Raw genomic sequence first — 23,428 nt, 5'->3', positions numbered from 1 at the left:
TTTTCTACTTCCACTGCTCACTCCGGCCCCTCTAAATTCTGAAGGACAGTAAACCGGCCCTTTGTTTTGAAAGTTTGGAGACCCCCTGCTCTACATCATGGGGGGAAAATCGCACAAGAAGATGCTCTTGCAATGGACTGCAGTGGCTTCAGCATTCCTCAGGAATACTCCTGGAAGGACGGAGAGGTCCCAACCCAGCGATGCAGAAGACACGTCAGGTAAGTATAATTCTAACCGTTTCTCTTTAGACCCCTTTCTCATGGGTGCCTCAAACTCCATCTCAGCTACACTGACCCCCTGCTGAGTCAGATCGGTACGGAAATGGATAGAACATCCACGTCCCTTCTGATTCCTTTCCATTTTTTCCTTCAAAATTGTGAAAATAGGAAAAATAGACCCACGAAATCCGTATGGGCAGCAGCCGGATGTAAACAGAAGTACGTCCGTTCAACCACATGACCTCCGGGTTTTAACCCCTTCAGGACCAGGCCATTTTTTGCTATTCAGCAACAGACTACTTTACCTGCTAATTACGCGGTCATGCAACACAGCACCCAAACAAAATTTATATCCTTTTTTTCACAGCTTTCTTTTAGTAGTAAAATTTTTCACCACTGTTTTTTTTTTTTGCCGATATAAATGGAAAAACGACCTCAAACGTTGAAAATAAAAATATTTATTGCTTTCGGTCATAAAACATATCCAATAAAAAATATTCTGGCCAAAATGTATTCTGCTACAATAAGTGTATATTATTTGGTTTGGGTGAAAGTTATAGCGCCTACATACAAACTATGGGATATATACTGAAATTTTAACCACTTCCGGGCCGCCCGCCGTCGTTATACGTCAGTACTTTGACGTTGAAAAGGTAGCTGCCATAACCCCGGTATTTTTTTTTTTAAAACGGCGGGCGGTCCGCTTTCAGGTAAAAGTGGTCTCTGCGGCGCATTCGCCGCAAGATCACTTTTATCGGTGGTGGGAGAGGTGCCCACCCCCTCCCACCGGTCGTCTCCGTCACTTACCGGGGGTGTCGGCGGAGACGATCCGATCCTTTCCACTCTATGCCATTGATACACGTCGCTTCCGCCCAATGGTCTTAAAAGGGGGGAAAAAATTTATTGAAAAAAAAAAAAAAGAAGAAGAAGACTTTTCTTTTTATTGCATTTTAGTGTAAATGTGAGATCTGGGGGTTCCCCCCCCCCCCTTTTTCCTTTTTTTTTTTTTGCCTCACATGCACGTTATAAAATAATAAACAACACATAAAGTAGTAACAATGGAAGATTGTAAGTAAATAAAAATGCTAATCACTTCACCTATTTTAGTTTCCTCATAGATATCGATAGGAAGAAATAAATATAACGCATAAGTCACAAATATGAGATAAGTAAAAGGATCTCTCTCTACAACCTTTTTATCTTACTTCCTACTTACCCTTCCCCACCGCCCTCGTTTTTTTTTTTTTTTTTTTTTATTTGTTTGGGTGTTTAATGAAGGGAGGTATCTGGTAGAGGAAATAAAAGGGGGGTAACTCTGGTAAATTTTATACATATGTATTCGTTTTGTTTGATAAATGTAATTTGTTATTGTATGTTTCTGTAATTTAATAAATTTGTTAATAAAGAATTGATTATAAAAAAAAAAAAGCGAGATCTGAGTTCTTTTTGACCCCAGATCTCACATTAAAGAGGGATGATTATATTCCTTGTAATTGGAATAAAAGGGACTCCAAAAAAACTTTTTTAAAAAGGGACAGTGTAAAAATAAAAGATAAAAAGTAAAATAGATAAGAAAAAAAATGTAAAAAAAATTTAAGCACCCATCACCAGTGACAATAATACAGTGATCAGTTATAATACTATACACTGTCACTGTACTAATGACACTGGCTGGGGAAGGGGTTAACATCTAAGGGTGATCAAGGAGCCTATGTGTAATGTGTGTACAGTATGCTGCTTTTTGACTATGAACTCGGTTTCTCATCCCTGCTTTGCGGAGATGAGAAATGAACAGATCGCTCCCTCTGTACAAAGCTCTGTGTTGACATTCAACACATAGCTCTGGGCTGTGATTGTACACAGCCAATCAGCAGGTCCTGGGCATGAATCATTGGCCAGGACTTGCCGACAGGCTCCTGCTGTGTACATTCACAGAAGGAGCCTGTTCAGGGTGTGCACACGCGTGCCCTAAACCCGAAGGTAGGCAGCGATGTACCAGTATGTCACTTTGCCTACAGCGGCTGCAATGCAGTGCAATGCAGGCAGGTGGTGGTTAAAGGGGTTGTAAACCCTCAAGGTTTTTCACCTCAATGCATTCTATGGGGCACTCAAGAAGAGGAGGAGCCAGGAGCGCCGCTGAGGGACCCCAGAAGAGGAGGATCGGGGCCACTCTGTGCAAAACCAACTGCACAGAGGAGGTAAGTATAACAGTTTTTTTTTTGTTTTTTTAAAACCCTGAAGCTTTACAACCCCTTTAAGTGGTTAAAATGAAACTTCAGGAGAGTACATTTTTAAACGTTAAAATGTGCCAGCTTCGGTACAGCGGAACTAAACCAATCATTTTCAGCCAAGGAAGCTGCCATTTTAGCCTCTGTTTGATCTGCAACTGCCATGATGCTGCACATGCGATTATGATACCAACCGTTAGATGTTTTGACAGTTTGGTTGAGAGCACAACCAATGTGACAGTTACATTCCCATAACTGTTTTTTTAACCACTTGAGCCCCGGACCATTATGCTGCCTAAGGACCAGAGGTCTTTTTCCAATTTGGCACTGCGTCGCTTTAACTGCTAATTGCGCGGTCATGCAATGCTGTACCCAAACGAAATTTGCGTCCTTTTCTTCCCACAAATAGAGCTTTCTTTTGATGGTATTTGATCACCTCTGCGGTTTTTATTTTTTGCGCTATAAACGGAAAAAGACCGAAAATTTTGAAAAAAAATGATATTTTCTACTTTTTGTTATAAAAAAAATCCAATAAACTAAATTTTAGTCATACATTTAGGCCAAAATGTATTCGGCCACATGTCTTTGGTAAAAAAAATGTCAATAAGCGTATATTTATTGGTTTGCGCAAAAGTTATAGCGTCTACAAACTAGGGTACATTTTCTGGAATTTACACAGCTTTTAGTTTATGACTGCCTATGTCATTTCTTGAGGTGCTAAAATGGCAGGGCAGTACAAAACCCCCCCAAATGACCCCATTTTGGAAAGTAGACACCCCAAGGAAATTGCTGAGAGGCATGTTGAACCCATTGAATATTTATTTTTTTTGTCCCAAGTGATTGAAAAATGGCCAAAAAAAAAAAAAAAAAAATATTTACAAAAAGTCGTCACTAAATGATATATTGCTCACACAGGCCATGGGCCTATGTGGAATTGCACCCCAAAATACATTTAGCTGCTTCTCCTGAGTATGGGGATACCACATGTGTGGGACTTTTTGGGAGCCTAGCCGCGTACGGGGCCCCGAAAACCAATCACCGCCTTCAGGATTTCTAAGGGTGTAAATTTTTGCTTTCACTCTTCACTGCCTATCACAGTTTCGGAGGCCATGGAATGCCCAGGTGGCACAAAACCCCCCAAAATGACCCCATTTTGGAAAGTAGACACCCCAAGCTATTTGCTGAGAGGCATATTGAGTCCATGGAATATTTTATATTTTGACACAAGTTGCGGGAAAGTGACACTTTTTTTTTTTTTTTTTTTTTTTTTCATAAAGTTGTCACTAAATGATATATTGCTCACACAGGCCATGGGCATATGTGGAATTGCACCCCAAAATACATTTAGCTGCTTCTCCTGAGTATGGGGATACCACATGTGTGGGACTTTTTGGGAGCCTAGCCGCGTACTGGACCCCGAAAACCAATCACTGCCTTCAGGATTTCTAAGGGTGAAAATTTTTGATTTCACTCTTTACTGCCTATCACAGTTTCGGAGGCCATGGAATGCCCAGGTGGCACAAAACCCCCCCAAATGACCCCATTTTGGAAAGTAGACACCCCAAGCTATTTGCTGAAAGGCATGGTGAGTATTTTGCAGCTCTCATTTGTTTTTGAAAATGAAGAAAGACAAGAAAAAACATTTTTTTTTTTTCTTTTTTCAATTTTCAAAACTTTGTGACAAAAAGTGAGGTCTGCAAAATACTCACTATACCTCTCAGCAAATAGCTTGGGGTGTCTACTTTCCAAAATGGGGTCATTTGGGGGGGTTTTGTGCCACCTGGGCATTCCATGGCCTCCGAAACTGTGATAGGCAGTGAAGAGTGAAATCAAAAATTCACGCCCTTAGAAAGCCTGAAGGCGGTGCTTGGTTTTCGGGGTCCCGTACGCGGCTAGGCTCCCAAAAAGTCTCACACATGTGGTATCCCCGTACTCAGGAGAAGCAGCAGAATGTATTTTGGGGTGTAATTTCACATATTTCCATGGCATGTTTGAGCAATATATCATTTAGTGACAACTTTGTGCAAAAAAAAAAAAAAAAAATTTGTCTCTTTCCCGCAACTTGTGTCGCAATATAAAATATTCCATGGACTCGACATGCCTCTCAGCAAATAGCTTGGGGTGTCTACTTTCCAAAATGGGGTCATTTGGGGGGGGTTTTGAACTGTCCTGGCATTTTATGCACAACATTTAGAAGCTTATGTCACACATCACCCACTCTTCTAACCACTTGAAGACAAAGCCCTTTCTGACACTTATTGTTTACATGAAAAAGTTTTTTTTTTTTGCAAAAAAATTACTTTGAACCCCCAAACATTATATATTTTTTTAAAGCAAATGCCCTACAGATTAAAATGGTGGGTGTTTCATTTTTTTTTTTCACACAGTAATTGCGCAGCGATTTTTCAAACGCATTTTTTGGGGAAAAAACACACTTTTTTTAATTTTAATGCACTAAAACACGCTATATTGCCCAAATGTTTGATGAAATAAAAAAGATGATCTTAGGCCGAGTACATGGATACCAAACATGACATGCTTTAAAATTGCGCACAAACGTGCAGTGGCAACAAAATAAATACATGTTTAAAAGCCTTCAAAAGCCTTTACAGGTTACCACTTTAGATTTACAGAGGAGGTCTACTGCAAAAATTACTGCACTCGATCTGGCCTTCGCGGTGATACCTCACATGCATGGTGCAATTGCTGTTTATGTTTGACGACAGACCGCCGCTTGCGTTCGCCTTAGCGCGAGAGCAGGGGGCGACAGGGGTGTTTTTTTTTTTTTTTTTTTTTTTTTCCTTTATTATTTTTTTGCTTTTTTAATCTTACTTTTAAACTGTTCCTTTCATATTTTTTTTTTTAATCATTTTTATTGTTATCTCGGGGAATGTAAATATCCCCTATGATAGCAATAGGTAGTGACAGGTACTCTTTTTTGAAAAAATTGTGGTCTATTAGACCCTAGATCTCTCCTCTGCCCTCAAAGCATCTGACCACACCAAGATCGGTGTGATAAAATGCTTCCCCAATTTCCCAATGGCGCTATTTACATCCGGCGAAATCTAAGTCATGAAATACTCGTAGCTTCCGGTTTCTTAGGCCATAGAGATGTTTGGAGCCACTCTGGTCTCTGATCAGCTCTATGGTCAGCTGGCTGAATCACCGGCTGCATTCTCAGGTTCCCTGTTGAGACAGGAGAGCCAGAGAAAAACACGGAAGACGGTGGGGGGGGGGGGGGCATTCCCTCCCACGGCTTGTAAAAGCAGTCTAGAGGCTAATTAGCCGCTAGGATTGCTTTTACATGAAAGCCGACCGCTGGCTGAAAAGAATGATACCAAGATGATACCTAAACCTGCAGGCATCATTCTGGTATAACCACTCAAAGTCGTGAATGGCGTACCTGAAGACAAAAAAATGGTTAACAATGGTTAACAATAAAGCACAGTAAAGTGTAAATAATTACACACCTGAAAAACAAACATGATAAAACATAATAACAATAACAATAACAATAAAACATTGCAGAATAGAATACAGTAAAAAAGAGCAGAACAATAGAGAGAATAGAGAGAATAGAGAGAGAGAGAACAATAAAACGACAACTATTTTTTTTTATTTCATATTTTTTTTTTTTTTTACACTTTTTTTGTAACTAACTTTTATAACTGTAACCGGTTCCAGGTTCGGGTCTCTCAAAATGCGATGGCATCTTGGGAGACCCTGTGAAAGTGTGCCTAGTCTGTGGAATGCTGTACCCTACGCTAATACTCAACTAGTGAATGGTAGCGTTCAAAACATTCACCAATGCAAAGACCAGGATTGTCAGGACAGGAGGGACAATAATAGCGGGTGTCACGCCTATATCCGCGCTTGCTGCAGACACGACATCTTTTTTGGGGGGTTCGTTGGGTAGGGGTACTCGGGAGGACATAAAAATGCCTCTCATGCAGCCGACTGCATTTGGTTGGGGATGTGAATGGGGGAAGTACGGGCGCTGCAGAAGCGGTGGGTTCCCAATTAGGATTGGCGAATGCAGCAGGAAGGGCACTATGGGCACGATGGGCCTGTGTTTGTCTTTTTGGTGGCAGCGGGACACTACTTGTGCTTGCCACCTCACCAGCTTGAACTGCACTTATGGGACTCGCCACGTCACCAAGTGTTACTGCAGTGCTGGTTTGACTACGACCGGGGTGTACTAGGCCGCTGGCGCTTGCCAGTTCACCAAAACGCTACCAAAAAACGTTAGCGATCGCAGGGATCAGGCCTGACTCTGCGAACGCTGCAGTTATGCGTTTAGTGTTTTGTAAGTGTCAGTGATCGATCGATACTGCACTTGGGTGGGCTGGGCCGGGCCGGGCGGAGGGGCAAAATGCAGGTGCTAGCAGGTATCTGGGCTGATCCCGCTAACACTGCGTTTTTGGGAACCCTAAACTGCTGGTGACGCTAGTATAGATCTGATCGGATCAGATATTGATGCGATCAGATACTATACCACTAAGGGAGGTGTACGGTGCGTGCGTGGGTGTTAGCGGTACTGGCGCTAATCTGACGCTGCCTGGGGCTGGTGCTTGCCAGTTCACCAAAACGCTACAAAAAAAACTGTTAGCGATCGCAGGGATCAGGCCTGACTCTGCGAACGCTGCAGTTATGCGTTTAGTGTTTTGTAAGTGACAGTGATCGATCGATACTGCACTTGGGTGGGCTGGGCGGAGGCACAAAACGCAGGTGCTAGCAGGTATCTGGGCTGATCCCGCTAACACTGCGTTTTTGGGAACCCTAAACTGCTGGGGACGCTAGTATAGATCTGATCGGATCAGATATTGATCCGATCAGATACTATACCACTAAGGGAGGCGTATGCTGCATGCGTGGGTGTTAGCGGTACTGGCGCTAATCTGACGCTGCCTGGGGCGACGCATATCACCGCCGGGCGATCAGGGGGCTAAACCTTTATTTGGTAATAAACGGCGGGTGCCCTGACACTATAAAAAATAAACGAACTAACCAGCGTCATCCGTAACGGTTATACGGTGATCAGTGGTGAAAGGGTTAACTAGGGGGCAATCAAGGGGTTAAAACATTTATTAGATAGTATATGGGGGTCCCTGACGCTATAAAACGCTGACGGCGAACCTAAATATTTACCTCACTAACTAGCGTCACCAGCGACACTAATACAGCGATCAGAAAAATGATCGCTTAGTGACACTGGTGACAGGGGGTGATCAAGGGGTTAAAACTTTATTAGGGGGGGTTAGGGGGGTACCCTAGACCTAAAGGGGGGTACCCCAGACCTAAAGGGGGGTAATACTCACTGTCCCAACACTGTAACTGTCACAAACTGACACTATGCAGTAATCAGAAAAAAAAAAAAAAACAAAAAAAAACTGCTGGTGTCAGTTTGTGACAGGGGGGGGGGGGGGTGATTGGGGGGGGATCGGGGGGCGATCGGGGGGGGGATCGGGGTGTTTTGTGTGCCTGGCATGTTCTACTGTGTGTGTGTGTGTTGGTGCACTCACATACCTGTCTTCTCTCCTCGGGCCGGAACGGAAAATACCGACCCGAGGGGAGATGACATCACTTCCTTTGCTGCTGTTTAGCATACAGCAGCAAAGGAGTGTTTTCATTGGCCGGCGGCGATCGCGAGGGGGGGGCCACGAACGGATGGTCTCCCCCTCATCACCGATCGCCGCTGGACAAAAGACGACCGCCTCGGGCACCGGGGGGGGGGTCCGATCGGACCCCCCACCCGCGGAAGGCAAATCACGTACCCTGTACGTGATTTTGCCTGTCCGTGCCACTTTGCCGACGTACATCGGCGTGAGGCGGTCGTCAAGTGGTTAAACTGTTAAATTGATGGGTTTAGTTCCGCTTACACTGTAATGATCAATATGTAACATCCGGAGGGCTCCCGGGGATGCTGAGATTTTCACTTGTAGGCCGTGTCACATACAGCGAGAGCTTTGATCTTCCGGTGGTGCTGCAGCAACTCACCCCCTCTTATAGTGGTGATTGGGGGGTTACTCGCTCAGCACCCCCTCCATTCAGAAAACATCTTGGATTCCTTTCAATACAAAGCATTCTGTGATTGGAGCAGAGCAGCTGATGAATATCACAATGATCCCTTATCCAATTAGAGAACAACTTTTATTCACTGAAAAAAAAAAACAAGATGTTTTTAGAATGGAGAAGGTGACCAGTGAGGGACCCCGAAATATCACAGTAAGACAGGGGTCTAAAACTCACGGCCCTCCAGCTGTTGTAAAACTACAAGTCCCATGAAGCATTGCAAGACTGACAGTTACGCACATGACTCCCACAGGCAGAGGCATGATGGGACTTGTAGTTTTGCAACAGCTGAAGGGCCGCCAGTTTGAGACCCCTGCTGTAAGAGATAAGAAATCATTGCAGCACCCCTGGAAGATCAAAGCTCTGACTGTATGTGGCACAGAAAGAGAAAATTAATCACCGCTCTAGGAAGGCCGATCAAAAGCAAACATCTCCTCCATGCTGGAAGCAACAGGTGCTGGCAATGCTTGTGCAATGAAGTAATTAGAGAAAGTCCTGGACAGCCGCACTCAAATTGATGTGTTGCCTTAATTAAATAAAAGTCATAAAAGATACATGCCACAGCAGAAAAATGCAGGAAACTGACGCGTTTCACACTGTAGTCAGTGCTTAATCATAGCTGTGATTAAGCACTGACTACAGTGTAAAACGCGTCAGATTTCCTGCATTTTTCTGCTGTGGTATGTATCTTTTACAACTTTTATTTAATTAAGGCAACATGTCAATTTGAGTGCGGCTGTCCAGGACTTTCTCTAATTACTTCATTGTATGTGGCACAGATTAACACTGAAAATCTCGGCATCGCTCTGCATATTACAATCCACTCATCACAGGTGACTGAGCTGGCCCAATCTAACATCTAAAAATCAATTCTTCTACAGCTGTAGCCAAAAGTTTTAAAAATTACACAAATATTACATTTTCACAAAGATCTGCTGCCTCTGTTTTTATCATGGCAATTTGCATATACTCCAGAATGTTATGAAGAGCGATCAGATGATTTGCAATTGCAAAGTCCCTCTTTGCCATGAAAAATAACTGAATCCCATAAAAACCATTTCCACTGCATTTGTGAAGACGACTTGAGGAAGTCCAGCAAGCGCCAGGACCGTCTCTTACAGTTGATTCAGCTGTGGGATCGGAGCACCACCAGTGCAGAGCTTGCTCGGGAATGGCGGCAGGCAGGTGTGAGGGCATCGGCAGGCACAGTGAGGAGAAGACTTTTGGAGGATGACCTGGTATCAAGAAGGGCAGCAAAGAAGCCACTTCTCTCCAGGAAAAACACGAGGGACAGACTGATATTCTGCAAAAGGTACAGGGATGGGACTGCTAAGTACTGGGGTAACGTCATTTTCTCTGATGAATCCCCTTTCCTATTGTTTTGGGGCATCCAGAAAAAACCTTGTCCGGAGATGAAAAAGGTGAGCACTACCATCAGTTCTGTGTCATCCCAACAGTAAAGCCTCCTGAGACCATTCACTGGTGGGGTGCTCCTCAGCAAAGGGAGTGGGCTCACTTACAATTTGGCCCAAGAACACAGCCATGAATAAAGAATGGTACAAATACATCCCCTGAGAAACTTCTCCCAACCGTCCAAGAAGAGTTTGGTGAGGAACAATGCCTTTTCCAGCATGATGGAGCACCTTGCCATAAGGCAAAAGTGATAACCAAGTGGCTTCTGGAACAAAACATCAAAATTTTGGGTCCATAGCCAGGAAACTCCTCAGACCTTAATCCCAGTGAGAACTAGTGGTTAATCCTCAAGAGGCAGGTGAACAAACCCCCCCCCCCACACACAAATTCTGACAAACCCCAAGCATTGATTATGTAAGAATGGGGGGCTGCCATCAGTCCAGATGTGTCCCAGAAGTTGATGGACAGCATGCCAGGGAGAATTGCAGAGGTCTTGAAAAAGAAGGGTCAACACTGCAAATATTGACTCTTTGCATAAACTTCATGTCATTGTTAGGGCTGGGAGATTTTCTTAAAAAAAAAAAAAAAAAAAAAAAAAAAAACAAACTCGATTCACGATTTGAATCGAGTTTTTTTTTTTTTTTTTTTGGACACGGCGCCGGTCCTGAGGAGCTGCAAGCAGGAGTTTTTAGGCTAAAAACTGCCCGCAGCTCCTCAGGACCGGCGCGGTGAAAAAAAAAAAAACAAAAACGATTTGCTTAAATTTTGAATCAATTTGAACTCTCAACTCGATTAAAGATTTAAAATCGATTTTTTCCCCAGCCCTAGTCATTGTCAATAAAAGCCTTTGACACTTATGAAATGCTTGTAATTATACTTCAGTATACCGGAGGAACATCTGACAAAAAGATGTAAAAACGCTGCAGCAGCAGACTTTTTGAAAATAATAATTTGTATCATTCTCAAAACTTTTGGCTACGGCTGTAGAGTTCCACTTTACATTTTTTTATTTTTATTTTTTTTTTTAACATCCGTTCAGGTCTGCAAAATCGAACCGGGACACAAATTTATTCCACTCGGTCTGGCGAACCTGAACAGACTTTACATTGGACCACCCATAAGGATACATTAGTAAGTTTTTGACCCATCTTATCATGGGTCACAAACAGACTGACGGAATGCCCAAGTGAAATGGGCCTTAGGGGGACCTTTTGCACTTACTGACAGCTGGGGGTTTTTAAAAGGGGGGGGGGGGGGAGCATTATAATCAGAATGGGCATTGTACTGCAATGTTTGCTTTAACCCCTTCCCGCCGACCGTACGCAGATGTGCGTACTCAGCTTTAGGGGGTTATACCTGGATGATGCCCGCAGCTGCAGGCATCATCCCGGTACTGTTTTTGAGAGCCGGCGATCGGCTATCCAGGTATAACAACCGATGCGGCTAAAAGCCCCCCTCCCGTCACCTCTCGCGGCTCTTACCGGGCCTCCCGTTCCATCTGGAGGCCTGATGACCAATCGGCCGGACGGACTGGAAGCCTCCAAATCGTAAACACAGAAGCTACGTCATGACGTCACTTCCCGTTTACTCGGCTGCCAATGGTGCCGGTTTAAAAAAAATATACAGTATTCAGAATCGCCATTTTCGGCGATCTGAATACTTTGAAGTGCAAAGGAGGGATCGGGGGTCTTTTAGACCCCCGATCCCTCCATAAAGAGTACCTGTCACCACCTATTACTGTCACAGGGGATGTTTACATTCCTTGTGACAGCAATAAAAGTGAACAAAATTTTTTTTTTTTTTTTTTTTCAAAAACACAATTTATAAATATAAAAATAAATAAAATAAATAAGAAAAAAAAAGTTTTTAAAGCGCCCCCGTCCCCGCGAGCTCGCGCAGCAAAGAAAACGCATACGGACGTCGCGCCCACATATGTAAAAGGTGTTCAAATCACACATGTGAGGTATCGCCGCGATCATCAGAGCGAGAGCAATAATTCTAGACCTCCTCTTTAACTCAAACCTGGTAACCGTAAAAAAAAAAATGTAAAGCGTCGCCTATGGAGATTTTTAGGTACCGTAGTTTGTTGCCATTCCACGAGTGCGTGCAATTATAAAGTGTGACATGTTTGGTATCTATTTACTTGGCGTAACATCATCTTTCACATTATACAAAAAAATTGGGCTAACTTTACGGTTTGTTTTTTTTTAAATTCACAAAAGTGTCCCTTTTCCCAAAAAGTTGCATTTAAAACACTGCTGCACAAATACCGTGTGACATAAAATATTGCAACAATCGCCATTTTATTCTCTAGATTCTCTGCTAAAAATTTATATATATATATATATATATATATATATATATATATATATATATATATATATATATATATACACACACACACACACACACACACACACACACACACACATACATATATTTGGGGGCTCTAAGTAATTTTCTAGCAAAAAATATGGATTTTAACTTGTAGACACCAAATGTCAAAAATAGGCTTAGTCATGAAAGGGATAAACCAGTTTGCAGAACTGAAAGCACAGAAGGTACAATCAAAGCACATACTGTAGGTCACGGTACTGACACGTCCAAATTAGCGCTCGGTCAGAAGCAGGAAGTGAGCCGTCACGGGACTCGAGACTCTGCAGTAGAAAGGTAAAGATGCTGACAGCACAAGACACGGAGATGATCTCAGTCCAGGAGGGGGGGAGGGGTTACCGTCTGGTCTCTTTCACATCACATGGCTGATAAAGAGAATAAAGAAGTGGTTTAGGTTACAACATTACCGGCAGCCTGAGGCTGACCGGCTACTACAAGTCTCAGCATTTCATGTGCGATACCGCACAACGGTCTCCAATAGGACTGTTCATAAATCAGCAGTTAAACCCCAACTAAAAGTGTACTATAGTATTTTATATTAACCACTTCAATGCCGGGCACTTTCACCCCCTTCCTGCCCAGGCTAATTTTCAGTGCTGTCACTCTTTGAATGACAATTGTGCGGTCATGTTACACTGTACACATTAATTTTTTTTTATAATTTTTTTTTCCACACAAATAGAGCTTTCTTTTGGTGGTATTTAACCACTTCAGCCCTGGAAGATTTGGATGCTGAATGACCCGGCCGTTTTTTGCGATTCAGCACTGCATCACTTTAACTGACAATTGCGCAGTCGTGCGACGTTGAACCCAAACAAAATTGACGTCCTTTTTTCCCCACAAATAGAGCTTTCTTTTGGTGGTATTTGATCACCTCTGCGGTTTTTATTTTTTGTGCTATAAACATAAAAAAAAAAAAAAAAAAAAAAGAGCGTCAATTTTGAAAAAAAAGCACAATATTTGTACTTTTTGCTATAATAAATATCCCCTTTTTTAAAAAAAAAAAAAAAAGCAAAATTTTTTCTCAATTTAGGCCGATATGTATTCTTCTACATATTTTTGGTAAAAAAAAATACATAAAAAAATAAAAATAAAAAAATCGCAATAAGCGTATAGTGATTGCGCAAAAGTTATAGCGTCTACAAAATAGGGGATAGATTTATAGCATTTTTATTATTTTTTTTTTTCACTAGTAATGGCGACGATCTGCGATTTTTATCGGGACTGCGACAATATGGCGGACAGATTGGACACTTGATACATTTTTGAAACCATTGACAATTATACAGCGATCAGTGCTATAAAAATGCATTGATTACTGTAAAAATGTCACTGGCAGGGAAGAGGTGAACACTAGGTGGCGATCAAGGGGTTAATTGTGTTCCCTGATTGTGTGTTCTGAGGGGGGGTGGGACTGTCTAGGGGAAATGACAGATCGCTGTTCATACTCTGTATGAACACATGATCAGTCTCTTCTCCCCTTGCTGTGTCACGAGCGATCGTGGGAACCCGGCGGTCATCGCGCCCGCCAGGCACTCGCATCGGCTCCAGGGGCGAGCTGCGCGGGCGCCCCTAGTGGCCACAGGGCGAAGCGACGTAACATAATATCAATTAGCCCTGCCATGCCATTCTGCCGCAGTAAAACTGCGGCGGCTGGTCGGCAAGTGGTTAAATGTCAAATACTGATGACACCCGGGGCTTTAGCACAGTGTTTCTCAACTTGTCCTCAAGGCGCCTTAACAGGTCATGTTTTCAGGCCTTCTATTATTTTGCACAGGTGATTTGATCAGTTTCACTGCCTTAGTAATTACCACAGCTGTTTCATCTGAGGGAAATCCTGAAAACATGACCTGTTGGGGCGCCTTGAGGACCGGAGTTGAGAAACACTGCTTTAGCAAATGACAAGCGTGATTGGTTGATGATGGTGACACCGGGGAACAAGCTGTGATTGGTGATGACTCAGGCAGGGTGGAGACACGTTTAATTACAGAAGCATTTTACACCCCGGCTGTGTTCTCAATGAGATTTATGTAATCACTGATATCACACAACGTGGATGTGTCAGCTGGTAAACAAGACGGCATCATTATGGGCTCTACTGAGGGGGCTCTGCTGGAGGGCTAGAGGGAAGGTGTAAGGTCTAGGGCTGTAACTAACGATTATTTTCATATACGATTAGTTGGACGATTATTTTTTTCGATTAATAACCTTAAAAAAAATGTGGTGTATAATTTAGTTAATATGTAACATTTAAAAAAAGGCAATTTATTCTTAAATATCTCTATGCAGTGGTAAATATAAATAACCAACTATATGGTTAGGGAGCAAAATCTCTAATCCACTCTGAGAATAACAGACAGAAGAGATATACTGTATATACTATTAGAGGAGAGATATACTGTATATACTATTAGAGGAGAGATATACTGTATATACTATTAGAGGAGAGATATACTGTATATACTATTAGAGGAGAGATATACTGTATATACTATTAGAGGAGAGATATACTGTATATACTATTAGAGGAGAGATATACTGTATATACTATTAGAGGAGAGATATACTGTATATACTATTAGAGGAGAGATATACTGTATATACTATTAGAGGAGAGATATACTGTATATACTATTAGAGGAGAGATATACTGTATATACTATTAGAGGAGAGATATACTGTATATACTATTAGAGTGGATATACTATATATACTATTAGAGGAGATATACTGTATATACTATTAGAGGAGATATACTGTATATACTATTAGAGGGGATATACTGTATATACTATTAGAGGGGATATACTGTATATACTATTAGAGGGGATATACTGTATATACTATTAGAGGGGATATACTGTATATACTATTAGAGGGGATATACTGTATATACTATTAGAGGGGATATACTGTATATACTATTAGAGGGGATATACTGTATATACTATTAGAGGGGATATACTGTATATACTATTAGAGGAGATATACTGTATATACTATTAGAGGGGATATACTGTATATACTATTAGAGGAGATATACTGTATATACTATTAGAGGAGATATAATGTATATACTATTAGAGGAGATATAATGTATATACTATTAGAGGAGATATACTGTATATACTATTAGAGGTTGAATCCAGTAAATATCATCAGACTCAGAGATCACATTTTTTTATTTACGTTAAAGACCGCTTTTCAGATTTTCACACAGAACTGTAATTTATTATATGCTGGCCATACAAAAACAATTTCTTCCTTAAAATGAATTTTTTTTTTTTTTGAAGAACGTTCGTTCGATTTTCTAATCATTAGTGGGGTCAAATCGACGTTCATTTTCAACCACAGTGACGGGAAAACTTAGAATAGAAAACTTTTCGGTGAAAGGAATTTTCAGACAGTGGATGTGGTTTTCGTTCAGAAATTACATTCGTTTTAAAACTGAATGTTAAAAACAACTGAAAATTTCAAACAACATTCTTTCATTCATCAAATTTACAAAGATTTTTCGCTTGAATATTCTCGTCTGAAAATTGATTGGTGTGACCAGCATAAGGCTCAGTACACACCTATGCAGTTTGCTTTTGATCTGTTTCCGCAGTGCTTTTTGCTGTGAGTTTTGATTTTTTGCGCACGCGATTTTGCTGCGATTTCCGTTTTTGCTTTTTTTTTTATGCCTTTTTGGCCAATTTGTTGTTGGGCAGATTAAAATAAAAAAACACACACAAATTGCTGCAAAAACGCATTACATGCTTTTCTGCAGCTTCTCCATTAAAGTCTATTGAACCAAAAAAAAAAAAGCACAGTTTTGCGTTGAAAAAAGTCCCGGACCCTTTACAAATATGCAGCAGCTGAAAAAACAATAGATGTGAAAGTTAGATGAACTGTAGTGTGTTTCTGCAAAAAGAACCAAAAAACACACAGGTGTGAACCAGGCCTAAGGTGTTTAGTAACATAATGGGGTTTTAAAAAAAAAAAAAAAAAAAGAGCCCTTTATAGTACAAAAAAGAGCAGATAATCGCTACTGTAAAGGGTTCATTTTTTGAAACAGTGATAGTAATATTTACAGTAGTGATTATTTGCTCTTTTTGTACTCTAAAGGGCTAATTTTAGTTTTTTTTTAACCCCCATTATGTTACTTGCTGATTAATCGATTATGAAAATAGTAGTCGATTAGTTGTCGATTAATTGATTAGTTGTTTCGGCCCCAGGTGAAACCCACCTAAAAAGTGGACCTCCCATGGAAAACGGAAAGTCTGCTTATTTGCCAATGAGCCATTTGTGTTGGGGGGGAGGGGGGGGGTCTGGCCTTTATCTGGGTGTTATGGAAGGTCTGCTTTACCTTCTTGTCACCCCTCCAGTACATTTATGCAGTTTGCATATTGCAGGTGCATTTTGCGTTTTTTTAATACACACTTTTGATCCATTAAAAAGTCTATGGAACCAAAAACAAGGAAAAAAGTCCCTGGCCCTTTCCATAAAAGGCACAGATGTGAACGTGACCCATAGGAAACCACGTTACACGGACTGTAGTGTGTTTCTGCAAAACTGAAAACACACTAAAAAGAAAAAAAATAAAAATGCATAGCTGTGAACCAGGCCTTACTGCGGGCGGAGTGGCACAGCCAGGCTGGATCACGTAGACCAGTGGTTCTCAACTCCTGTCCTCAGGGCCCACTAACAGGCCAGGTTTTATGGATTACCTTGGGGGAGATGCAGACTAGAATACTGCAATCACTGAGCAGCAAATGACATCACCTGTCATGTATTTCAGTTATCTTGCAAACCTGGCCTGTTAGTGGGTCCCGAGGACAGGAGTTGAGAACCACTGACGTAGATGTACGTCTTCCAACCCCGTTCTGGGTGCCCCCTGCTAACCCGCACTGTCACTGGCGACAGCAGGATTTTGGTCAGCAGGTCCCGGGCCAATGATTTATGGCTGTAGCCAATCAGAGCACAGAATCCTGTGTAAAATACATTGACATTTTTGGTTGTAAGATGACAAAATGCGGAAAATTTGAAGGGGGTGTGAATACTTTTTCAAGGCACTGTACAAACAAACCGGGCTCTGTACACAGATCAGTGATCTGTTTCTTTTTCCACCTAGGCAGATCTCTTGGCAAAAGCAGTACACATGACATTTGTTAAGCACACCGTTAACCCCTTCCCAGCCAGTGTCATTAGTACACTATTCTATCTGATCACTGTATTAGTTGTCACTTTTGATGTCAGCGTCAATCAGTGTCCCTCCCAGCGAGTGTGTTAGTGCCAGATTGCCCACCACACTATCACATTACCACTTTAAGTCGCTGATCACCGCCATTACCAGTATAGCCTCTATAGCTGCGTAAATTCCAGTGTATTATATATATATATATATATATATATATATATATATATATATATATATATATATATATATATACACACACACCGGTATCTATCTATCTATATATATATCCACACACACGATTACTCACGCAGCTCTAGTTGAAAGTTCTAACATCTACAAACTATAGTGTGTGTGTGTGTGTGTATATATATATTATATATATATATATATACACACACACACACACACACATATATACACATACATATATATATATATATATATATATATATATATATATATATATATACACACACACACACACATATATACATATATATATATACACACACACACACACACACACACACACACACAGTATAGTTTGTAGATGTTAGAACTTTCAACCAGAGCTGCGTAATTAATCGTTATAAAAAATAATCGCAATCTCGATTCAACCCCCACACACACACACAATCGACATCCAACATTTCCAAGAGTCACGTAACAATTTCAGAGTCGTTCTCCTGCTCACAAATGTCAAAAAAAAAAAAAAAAAGCAGCTGGAAATGTTTATCAACAATACTGCACAGCCCTGAAAGAGAAAAAAAGAAATATTGTATCCTTCTGTTCATTTACAGATCAAAGGGATGAACTTCGGTCTGTAAATGAGGTCAATTTAATCACTTAAAGCGGAGGTGCAACCAAAAGTGGAACATCCGCTTATCTGAACCCCCCCCCCCCCCTCCGGTGCCACATTTGTATCTTTTTTTTTTTTAGTACCCTGTCCCCACTTCGGGGACGAAGTACGGCCGCAGCTCGGCCCCCACCTCCTCCACCGCTCCCCTTCTGCCAGGCCAGTGAGAGAGCACACACTGCGCTTTGCGCATGCGCAGTAGGGACTGGGCCCGCAAAGCCGAAAAGGCCACATTGCCGGGTTCCCTTACCAGCAATGGTGGCGGCAGCACCCAACGTAAACATTGGCTGGGGTGCCGACATCGCTGGACTCCGGGACAGGAAAGTGTCCTAATATTAAAAGTCAGCAGCTGCAGGATTTGAAGCCGACGACTTTTAATTTTTAAAAGGGGGAGGGGCGGGCGGACCTCTTCTTTAATCACTTGCCCACCTGGCACTTTTACCCCCTTCCTGCCCAGGCCATTTTTCAGCTTTCAGCGCTGTCACACTTTGAATGACAATTGCGCGGTTGTGCTACACTGTACCCAAACAACATTTTTTATCATTTTCTTCACACAAATAGAGCTTTTTTTTTTGGTGGTATTTAAGCAATGTTGATTTTTTTTTACAAAAAAAAAGACCAACATTTTTGACAAAAAATGTTTTTTACTTTTTTTCTGTCAGTAAATTTTGTAACCAAGTCATTTTTCACCTTCACTGATGTGCGCTGATGAGCATTACTGATGGGCATTGATCGACAGCAGTGATGGGCATTGATGGGCAGCACAGATTGCCAGCACTGATTGGCATCGCTAATGGGCACTGATGGACACTGATTGGTGACACTGTATTTCTATATTGTAATCAGGGCACTGATGATCAGTGCCCTGATTACATTCCTATATGTCCTCCTGCGTGGAGATGCTGCTGATCGTCTCTCCTCTCACTCTGTCAGTGCGAGGCGAGGAGAGCCAATTACCGGCATCTCTGCGTTTACATGTGACCAGCTGTGATTAGACACAGCCGATCACATTGTTAAAGAGCCACGGACGCGGCTCTTTAACAGGGTTGCGCAGTGTCCTAGGAACACGCCGCGGGCGCGCGAGAAGGGCCGCTCTGGGACGCCGTCATATGACAGCCAGGGCCGTCTTTAATACTGATTGGGCCCTGGGCAAAAATTTTCTTGGGCCCCCCCATGCAGTTTTGCTCTCCAACTGCTCTGAGACATACAATAAAAAGCAGCTAGACTCAAAATCAGTTTACAGAATCAGATCAGACAGTGATTGCGATTGGTTGCCAGAGGTTACATTGTATCATTACCGCTCACTGACTGGTTGCTAGAGGTTACAGCACACATTTCGGCACACTGATTAGCTGCTAGAGGTTACAGCACATGATTTCTGCTTTGTTGATTGGTTGCTAGAGATTACTGTACATTAATACTGCTCACTGATTGGTTACTGCACATTATTACTGCTTACTGATTGGTTGCTAGAGGTTACAGCACATCATCTCCTCACTGGCTGCACACCATGGACTGGACCTTGCTCACCTGTGTAACCCAAACTGTAATTCCTTCTCTGCCTACCTCTGCACACCACACACTACCCTCCCACACACACACTAATTTGCTTACCTTTGCAGAACAGGCTGATGTTAGGCTTAATGACCATAGTTGTAGGCAGGACTTTCAACCATGCCCCTTTATCTCCCCAGTGGGCAGCATTCAGTATAGATGATGGTGGATATGACCTCAGGGGGACATGATATACATATGAATGCCACCTCTATTTACATAGAATGCTGCTGGTCTGCCACTATTTACATATGAATGTCGCTGCTATTTACATATCAATGCCGGTATTTACATGTAAACACAGAGTCTGCAGGTGAGTCATCTGTACACAACAAGACAGAGCTGGGCAGCATTAATAACAGAACTTCACACTGAGATATCAGGACACAGCATGAGACTAAAACCTCAAGGGACGAGGGAATTTAAACTTGGAAAGTTTGCAAGTATGAGGCAGCTGCTTTGGGCCCCACAACAATGACAGGGCCCAGGGCAGCTGACCCTTCTGCCCTGCCTTAAAGACGGCCCTGATGACAGCGTCCCAGAACGAGAGCCGCCCCGTTCGTCATTTGACGGTGGGCGGGTGGCAAGCAGTTAAAAACTAAGCCTTTTTCTGACACTTGTTGCTTACAAGTTAAAATCTGTAGTTTTTGCTAGAAAATTACATATATACTTTTTAGCAGAGACCCTAGAGAATAAAATGGAGATCGTTGCAATATTTTATGTCACACTGTATTTGCACAGCAGTCCTTCAAACGCAATTTTTGGGGGAAAAAATACACTTCAATGAATAAAAAAACCCCACAAAACTAAACACAGTAAAGTTAGCCCAATTTTTTTGTATAATGTGAAAGATGACGTTACGCCGCGAGAATCGTGATCTTTATTTTAAGCAAAAAAAAAAAATTTGTGAGTCTCATTTTATCCCAAATCGTGCAGCTCTAACACAAGACTAAATAATATACACTTATTGGAGTAGGGCTCAACAAATTCCCTGCGCCCAAATGCTTCCACACCCCGCCCCCATCTGCAGGCCCTGGGACCGGCATAGCGAGGTGACGTCACTTCCGGGTCCCCGTTGACAGTTTTCCCGTCCGGAAAAAGAATGTAATGCAGTGCCATGTGCATAACATTCAGTGGAGGGAAGACATCAATGGTCTTTTATATTCTGAATGTTTCATTAACTGCTACAGGGGCGTCACCTGTGTGCCGGATCTCGTGTATATATACACACACACACACACACACACACACACACACACAGCGGACATCGGGTCTGCGGTACACGCTGCTGGGCTCTCGCTGTGTGTGATAACGGCGGCAGCGAGCCGCCGGTGGCACGCATGCACGTGCCCTATCCGGGCAAGCCAGATAACATACAGGTAAAAGCCAGTAAATTAGAATATTTTGAAAAACTTGATTTATTTCAGTAATTGCATTCAAAAGGTGTAACTTGTACATTATATTTATTCATTGCACACAGACTGATGCATTCAAATGTTTATTTCATTTAATTTTGATGATTTGAAGTGGCAACAAATGAAAATCCAAAATTCCGTGTGTCACAAAATTCGAATATTACTTAAGGCTAATACAAAAAAGGGATTTTTTAGAAATGTTGGCCAACTGAAAAGTATGAAAATGAAAAATATGAGCATGTACAATACTCAATACTTGGTTGGAGCTCCTTTTGCCTCAATTACTGCATTAATGCGGCGTGGCATGGAGTCGATGAGTTTCTGGCACTGCTCAGGTGTTATGAGAGCCCAGGTTGCTCTGATAGTGGCCTTCAACTCTTCTGCGTTGTTGGGTCTGGCATTCTGCATCTTCCTTTTCACAATACCCCACAGATTTTCTATGGGGCTAAGGTCAGGGGAGTTGGCTGGCCAATTTAGAACAGAAATACCATGGTCCGTAAACCAGGCACGGGTAGATTTTGCGCTGTGTGCAGGCGCCAAGTCCTGTTGGAACCTGAAATCTCCATCTCCATAGAGCAGGTCAGCAGCAGGAAGCATGAAGTGCTCTAAAACTTGCTGGTAGACGGCTGCGTTGACCCTGGATCTCAGGAAACAGAGTGGACCGACACCAGCAGATGACATGGCACCCCAAACCATCACTGATGGTGGAAACTTTACACTAGACTTCAGGCAACGTGGATCCTGTGCCTCTCCTGTCTTCCTCCAGACTCTGGGACCTCGATTTCCAAAGGAAATGCAAAATTTGCTTTCGTCAGAAAACATGACTTTGGACCACTCAGCAGCAGTCCAGCTCTTTTTTTCCTTAGCCCAGGTGAGACGGTTTTCGCGCTGTTTCTTGGTCAACAGTGGCTTGACACGAGGTATGCGGCAGTTGAAACCCATGTCTTTCAAGCGTCTCTTGGTGGTGGATCTTGAAGCACTGACTCCAGCAGCTGTCCACTCCTTGTGAATCTCCCCCACATTTTTGAATGGGTTTTTTTTCACAATCTTGTCTAGGGCGCGGTGATCCCTATCGCTTGTACACTTTTTCTGACCACAGTTTTTCCTTCCCTTTGCCTCTCTATTAATGTGTTTGGACACAGAGCTCTGAGAACAGCCAGCCTCTTCAGCAATAACCTTTTGTGTCTTTCCCTCCTTGTGCAATGTGTCGATGGTCGTCTTTTGGACAGCTGTCAAATCTGAAGTCTTCCCCATGTTTGTGTAGGCTTCAGAACTGGACTGAGAGACCATTTAAAGCCCTTTGCAGGTGTTTTGAGTTAATCAGCTGATTAGTTTGTGGCACCAGGTGTCTTCAAAATTTAACCCTTACACAATATTCTAATTTTGTGACACACGGAATTTTGGATTTTCATTTGTTGCCACTTCAAATCATCAAAATTAAATGAAATAAACATTTGAATGCATCAGTCTGTGTGCAATGAATAAATATAATGTACAAGTTACACCTTTTGAATGCAATTACTGAAATAAATCAAGTTTTTCAAAATATTCTAATTTACTGGCTTTTACCTGTATGTTATCTGGCTTGCCCGGATAGGGCACGTGCATGCGTGCCACCGGCGGCTCGCTGCCGCCGTTATCACACACAGCGAGAGCCCAGCAGCGTGTACCGCAGACCCGATGTCCGCTGGCACCCGCCGATTGTTCAGTACACAGGCAGCAATGCGATCTGTCAGTAGGGAAGGCGTGGGTCCTGTGTTACTGTAAAGCAGAAAACACAGATCTATGTCTACCACTAGTTAAAGCACCTCCCCCACTACACAAATTCACCAGCTAGGCACACAGTTAACCCACTGATGGCCCCTGATGTTAACCCCTTCCCAGCCGGTGTGATTAGTACAGTGACAGTGCATATTTTTAGCACTGATCACTGTATTGATGTCACTGGTGGCCAAAAAAGTGTCAGTTAGATGTCCAATTGTCCGCCACAACATCACAGTCCCGCTGTACGTCACTGATCAACACCATTACTTGTAGAAAAATAAATAAATCCCATAGTTTGTAGACGCCATAACTTTTGCACAAATCAATATACGCAT

The 23,428-nt window shown here is 42.3% G+C and overlaps 1 protein-coding gene across 1 annotated transcript in view; it reads left to right on the top strand.

Moving 5' to 3' along the window:
- The first annotated feature begins 132 nt into the window (after positions 1 to 132).
- Positions 133 to 23,428, top strand: part of LOC141147973 (protein spinster homolog 1-like) — a 27,823-nt gene continuing 4,527 nt past the window's right edge. Inside the window, 1 exon segment of the mRNA XM_073635129.1 lies at positions 133 to 218. Coding sequence (XP_073491230.1) covers positions 133 to 218 — 86 coding nt within the window.

Source organism: Aquarana catesbeiana, linkage group LG06 (assembly GCF_042186555.1).
Source record: "Aquarana catesbeiana isolate 2022-GZ linkage group LG06, ASM4218655v1, whole genome shotgun sequence".
In the NCBI taxonomy this organism is placed as follows: Eukaryota; Metazoa; Chordata; class Amphibia; order Anura; family Ranidae; genus Aquarana; species Aquarana catesbeiana.
This window is presented reverse-complemented; position numbering and strand designations above follow the sequence as displayed.